Source organism: Cyclopterus lumpus, chromosome 19 (assembly GCF_009769545.1).
Source record: "Cyclopterus lumpus isolate fCycLum1 chromosome 19, fCycLum1.pri, whole genome shotgun sequence".
NCBI lineage: Eukaryota > Metazoa > Chordata > Actinopteri > Perciformes > Cyclopteridae > Cyclopterus > Cyclopterus lumpus.
Window position 1 is genome coordinate 19,239,302 of NC_046984.1, and position 7,042 is coordinate 19,246,343.

General features: G+C 41.3%; 1 protein-coding gene across 3 annotated transcripts in view; it reads right to left on the reverse strand.

Annotated features, from left to right (window-relative positions):
* The window catches only part of si:ch211-221j21.3, a 5,445-nt gene extending 1,580 nt beyond the window's left edge, over nt 1–3,865 (reverse strand). For 2 of the 3 annotated variants that reach the window (XM_034559134.1, XM_034559135.1), the window contains exons 1-4: nt 3,579–3,865; nt 1,849–1,938; nt 1,536–1,592; nt 1–13 (exon numbers count right to left, since the gene is read on the reverse strand). The exon at nt 1–13 is cut by the window's left edge. In XM_034559134.1, coding sequence (XP_034415025.1) covers nt 1–13; nt 1,536–1,592; nt 1,849–1,938; nt 3,579–3,594 — 176 coding nt within the window. In that variant the 5' untranslated portion in view covers nt 3,595–3,865. Of the gene's footprint in view, nt 14–1,535; nt 1,593–1,848; nt 1,965–3,578 lie in introns of all 3 variants that reach the window. The other variant, XR_004611676.1, reaches the window with a different exon arrangement.
* Nucleotides 3,866–7,042: the final 3,177 nt, after the last annotated feature.

The following is a 7,042-nucleotide window of genomic DNA, read 5'->3' on the forward strand; positions in this document are numbered from 1 at the left end:
GGTTGATGTGACCCTGAAACATCAAACCAACACAACATTTAAATCTATGCATCAAAGAAGGAAACTGAGCTGGTTTATAACCAGGAGGGGGACTGAAGGAGTCCACCTCCTAACGGGGACGCAGACAGACCTGAAGAACCACGTTCAGGACCTGTAGTTTGTGTGCCTAATGATACTCAGAGCAGATACCATTGTTTATAACAGACCGGTCTCACTACAGACTACAAATCTGTCTAACGACAGACCTACTACAGACCGTCTCACTACAGACTACAAATCTGTCTAACGACAGACCTACTACAGACCGTCTCACTACAGACTACAAATCTGTCTAACGACAGACCTACTACAGACCGTCTCACTACAGACTACAAATATGTCTAACGACAGACCTACTACAGACCGTCTCACTACAGACCTTTCTTACAATAGACTACAAACCCATCTAACTACAGACTTGTCTTACAACAGACTCACTACAGACCTGTCTCACTACAGACTACAAATCTGTCTAATGACAGACCTACTACAGACCGTCTCACTACAGACCTGTCTTACTACAGACCTTTCTTACAATAGACTATAAACCCATCCAACTACAGACTTGTCTTACAACAGACCCGTCTCATTACAGACCTGTCTCACTACAGACTGCAAATCTGTCTAATGACAGACCTACTACAGACCCGTCTCACTACAGACTACAAATCTGTCTAACGACAGACCTACTACAGACCGTCTCACTACAGACCTTTCTTACAATAGACTACAAACCCATCTAACTACAGACTTGTCTTACAACAGACTCACTACAGACTACCAATCTGTCTAATGACAGACCTACTACAGACCGTCTCACTACAGACCTTTCTTACAATAGACTACAAACCCATCTAACTACAGACTTGTCTTACAACAGACTCACTACAGACTACAAATATGTCTAATGACAGACCTACTACAGACCGTCTCACTACAGACCTTTCTTACAATAGACTACAAACCCATCTAACTACAGACTTGTCTTACAACAGACCCGTCTCATTACAGACCTGTCTCACTACAGACTGCAAATCTGTCTAACGACAGACTTACTACAGACCCGTCTCACTACAGACTCCCTCACCGCAGACATGTCTCACCACAGACCTGTCTCACTACACACTACAAATTTGTCTAACAGACTTACTACAGACTGCCTCACTACAGACCTGTCTCACTACAGACCTGTCTTACAACAGATCCGTCTCACTACAGACCCGTCTCACTACAGATCCGTCTCACTACAGACCCGTCTCACTACAGACCCGTCTCACTACAGACCTTTCTCACTACAGATCCGTCTCACTACAGATCCGTCTCACTACAGATCCGTCTCACTACAGATCCGTCTCACTACAGACCCGTCTCACTACAGACCCGTCTCACTACAGACCTGTCTCACTACAGACTCCTGCTGTCAACCTTTAATCTCATCATCAGATAAACAGAGGACATCTTATCAATATGACCAAAGCTCAATAATAATAACTTACTGGTTCTCCTCCAAGACACCTGGGACAGCAGAGCATAGGAGGTCTGGGCCGGACCACCTGCACCATCACACACACACACACACACACACTATTGATCATCAATAATCAGGATGCAAACATTAATTAGACATTTTAACATCGTTAAAAAGACATGTTTAAGTTTTTGTTGATGTTAATTGAATTATGTTTTATATATAAATATCACTGATTTATTCTATTATATTCATCATTATGAATGGTACATTATGTATAACTACATTATAGACCTGTTAGTATCTTTTATATTTCTTTATCCTCAAGGACCTGAACACACCTGCTGTTCTTGATGCTGATTGGACGCCGTGAAGGTGTGGGACATTTCCATTGGACAGTCCGTCACCTGGAGCTCCAAACACACTCGCTTCTGAGAACACAACACCTCCAGGGTTACTGTGAAGTACACGTTGTACTTTTACTGTGCTACATCTGTGAAGTACACGTTGTACTTTTACTGTCCTACATCTGTGAAGTACACGTTGTACTTTTACTGTGCTACATCTGTGAAGTACACGTTCTACTTTTACTGTGCTACATCTGTGAAGTACACGTTGTACTTTTACTGTGCTACATCTGTGAAGTACACGTTGTACTTTTACTGTCCTACATCTGTGAAGTACACGTTGTACTTTTACTGTGCTACATCTGTGAAGTACACGTTCTACTTTTACTGTGCTACATCTGTGAAGTACACGTTGTACTTTTACTGTGCTACATCTGTGAAGTACACGTTGTACTTTTACTGTGCTACATCTGTGAAGTACACGTTGTACTTTTACTGTACGTCATCTGTGAAGTACACGTTGTACTTTTACTGTGCTACATCTCTGAAGTACACGTTGTACTTTTACTGTGCTACATCTCTGAAGTACACATTGTACTTTTACTGTGCTACATCTGTGAAGTACACGTTGTACTTTTACTGTACTTCATCTGTGAAGTACACATTGTACTTTTACTGTCCTACATCTGTGAAGTACACGTTGTACTTTTACTGTACGTCATCTGTGAAGTACACGTTGTACTTTTACTGTGCTACATCTCTGAAGTACATGTTGTACTTTTACTGTACGTCATCTGTGAAGTACACGTTGTACTTTTACTGTACGTCATCTCTGAAGTACACGTTGTACTTTTACTGTACGTCATCTCTGAAGTACACGTTGTACTTTTACTGTATTACTTATCTGAAGTATATAATATACTTTTTACTGTCCTACATCTCTGAAGTACACGTACTTTTACTGTACGTCATCTGTGAAGTACACGTTGTACTTTTACTGTCCTACATCTGTGAAGTACACGTTGTACTTTTACTGTGCTACATCTCTGAAGTACATGTTGTACTTTTACTGTATTACTTATCTGAAGTATATAATATACTTTTTACTGTCCTACATCTCTGAAGTACACGTTGTACTTTTACTGTACGTCATCTGTGAAGTACACGTTGTACTTTTACTGTACGTCATCTCTGAAGTACATGTTGTACTTTTACTGTACGTCATCTGTGAAGTACACGTTGTACTTTTACTGTACGTCATCTCTGAAGTACATGTTGTACTTTTACTGTACGTCATCTGTGAAGTACACGTTGTACTTTTACTGTACGTCATCTGTGAAGTACACGTTGTACTTTTACTGTGCTACATCTGTGAAGTACACGTTGTACTTTTACTGTACGTCATCTGTGAAGTACACGTTGTACTTTTACTGTGCTACATCTGTGAAGTACACGTTGTACTTTTACTGTACGTCATCTGTGAAGTACATGTTGTACTTTTACTGTACGTCATCTCTGAAGTACATGTTGTACTTTTACTGTATTACTTATCTGAAGTATATAATATACTTTTTACTGTCCTACATCTCAGAGGTACATATTGTACTGTACTATATATATCATACTGATACTTGTCGGGGAGTATTTTCACAGCGTGGTATTAGTACCTTTACTGCAGTAATCTGAATACCTTCATCGCTTTCATCATCATCATCATCACTCACCGCTCTGCAGCTCCATGAATCCACTTCCGGTTCCAAACTTCTCTTCAGAACGTTAACACACTGCATGCTAACGGCTAACGGAGCTAACCGGAAGTTTGACTGGGAGCAAACCGGGAACATGAGCCGTTAAACCGGAGAGTGACTTCGTTCACAGAGTGACTTCGTTCACAGAGTGACTTTGAACAAAGAGTGAAACCCCGCCGTTAACTGGCTGCTTGTTGTTGTTGTTGTTGACCTTCCTTTCAAGTTTACAGAAACTACATCAGCACTTCCGGTTGGAAGAGCGCTGTGACCTTCAAAACAATACTACGTCGTTTCCGTTTTTCTTTGTCACTGATTATTTTGGTTTTTTATTTGATAGTTTAATTAGTATAAACGCTCCTCAATATCACTAATGTCTCAATAATCACATATAGTTAATACACTGGACTACAGTCATGAAATAAAATTAGTTTCATAGTTTTATGAAAGGTAATGTAATTGTACTGCTCTTTTCATTCCTGAATATTCGTAGCAATTATACAGTTATTAGTGGATTATCAAAAGTTGTCGATTTCCACATTTACTAAAATCACAGTTTTGTCAAACCAAAGTAGCTACTTATTCATGATTTCCCTGTATAATAACCATCACAATACATTTGTATTCTAGTTAATAGGATGCAAGTTAAACCAATTTAATTCAAGATCCAACAACTCCAACCAGAAATACTCTTTACCTTTTATTTTGCCGTCACCTTGAACCGGAAGTCTGGTGTCTGTTTACCTGAAGCCCTTTTAAGATTGCCTCCATTTCAAATTGCGTGACGTCAGAGTAAAGAAATCCAATCAGAGCAGAGCAAGCCTGTACTCTTGTGAGATCTAGAGATCTGGATGCTTAACCGCTATTCTATTATAGTTTATAATCATTCATAATAATTAATCCTAGTTATTAGTTAGTTTCCTCTGGCTCTAACATGTGAACCACTCCATGAGAAGGTTCCTCTGGCTCTAACATGTGAACCACTCCATGAGAAGGTTCCTATGACTCTAACATGTGAACCACTCCATGAGAAGGTTCCTCTGACTCTAACATGTGAACCACTCCATGAGAAGGTTCCTCTGGCTCTAACATGTGAACCACTCCATGAGAAGGTTCCTCTGGCTCTAACATGTGAACCACTCCATGAGAAGGTTCCTCTGGCTCTAACATGTGAACCACTCCATGAGAAGGTTCCTCTGGCTCTAACATGTGAACCACTCCATGAGAAGGTTCCTCTGGCTCTAACATGTGAACCACTCCATGAGAAGGTTCCTATAGCTCTAACATGTGAACCACTCCATGAGAAGGTTCCTCTGGCTCTAACATGTGAACCACTCCATGAGAAGGTTCCTCTGGCTCTAACATGTGAACCACTCCATGAGAAGGTTCCTCTGGCTATACCATGTGAACCACTCCATGAGAAGGTTCCTCTGGCTCTAACATGTGAACCACTCCATGAGAAGGTTCCTCTGGCTCTAACATGTGAACCACTCCATGAGAAGGTTCCTCTGGCTATACCATGTGAACCACTCCATGAGAAGGTTCCTCTGGCTCTAACATGTGAACCACTCCATGAGAAGGTTCCTATCGCTCTAACATGTGAACCACTCCATGAGAAGGTTCCTCTGGCTCTAACATGTGAACCACTCCATGAGAAGGTTCCTCTGGCTCTAACATGTGAACCACTCCATGAGAAGGTTCCTCTGGCTATACCATGTGAACCACTCCATGAGAAGGTTCCTCTGGCTCTAACATGTGAACCACTCCATGAGAAGGTTCCTCTGGCTCTAACATGTGAACCACTCCATGAGAAGGTTCCTATAGCTCTAACATGTGAACCACTCCATGAGAAGGTTCCTCTGGCTCTAACATGTGAACCACTCCATGAGAAGGTTCCTCTGGCTCTAACATGTGAACCACTCCATGAGAAGGTTCCTCTGGCTATACCATGTGAACCACTCCATGAGAAGGTTCCTCTGGCTCTAACATGTGAACCACTCCATGAGAAGGTTCCTCTGGCTCTAACATGTGAACCACTCCATGAGAAGGTTCCTATAGCTCTAACATGTGAACCACTCCATGAGAAGGTTCCTCTGGCTCTAACATGTGAACCACTCCATGAGAAGGTTCCTCTGGCTCTAACATGTGAACCACTCCATGAGAAGGTTCCTCTGGCTATACCATGTGAACCACTCCATGAGAAGGTTCCTCTGACTCTAACATGTGAACCACTCCCTGAGAAGGTTCCTCTGACTCTAACATGTGAACCACTCCATGAGAAGGTTCCTCTGACTCTAACATGTGAACCACTCCATGAGAAGGTTCCTCTGGCTCTAGACCATGAAGAGATGTGTACACAAGCAGAGTGTTTTAAAGTCTATTCTCTGAGCAACAGGAAGCCAGTGCAGAGACCTGAGCACTGGACTAATATGGTGGTATTTCCTGGTTCTAGTCAGGACTGGAGCAGCAGCATTCTGGATGTTCTGGATGTTCTGGATGTTCTGCAGCTGTCTTCCAGCTCGTTTAGAGTCCAGTGAGCAGGTCGTTACAGTAGTCTAACCTGCTGGAGACAAACACATGGATTAGTCTCTCCAAGTCTAGTTTAGACAGATATATATATATATATATATATATATATATATATATAGTAATTATGAGAGACCAGTTATAAATAACATATATAAATAACATCAGAATTGACAGAATAAATATTTATGCTCAAAATGTCGACCAGTCCCTTTTAGGTTCTTATAATATATATATATATATATATATATATATATATATATTACATGCAGTATATATATATATATATATATATATATATATATATATATATATATATACTGCATGTAAATATTGATGCTGCAGTGACGACTTGTCTCAGGCAGATGGCAGCAGCATGTTGATGATGACTCAGCTGTCAGTTGTCTCTAACAGACACTACTGGAGTGAAACACAAACAGACAGACAGGGTGAGACACCAACAGACAGACAGAGTGAGACACCAACAGACAGACAGAGTGAGACACAAACAGACCCGCAGAGTGAGACACTAAGAGACAGACAGAGTGAGACACTAACAGACAGACAGAGTGAGACACAAACAGACAGACAGAGTGAGACAGTAAAAGACAGACAGACAGACAGAGTGAGACACTAACAGACAGACAGAGTGAGACACTAACAGACAGACAGAGTGAGACACAAACAGACAGACAGAGTGAGACAGTAAAAGACAGACAGACAGACAGAGTGAGACACTAACAGACAGACAGAGTGAGACACTAACAGACAGACAGAGTGAGACACAAACAGACAGACAGAGTAAGACAGTAAGAGACAGACAGACAGAGTGAGACACCAACAGACAGACAGTGTGAGAAACAAACAGACAGACAGAGTGAGAAACAAACAGACAGACAGAGTGAGACACCAACAGA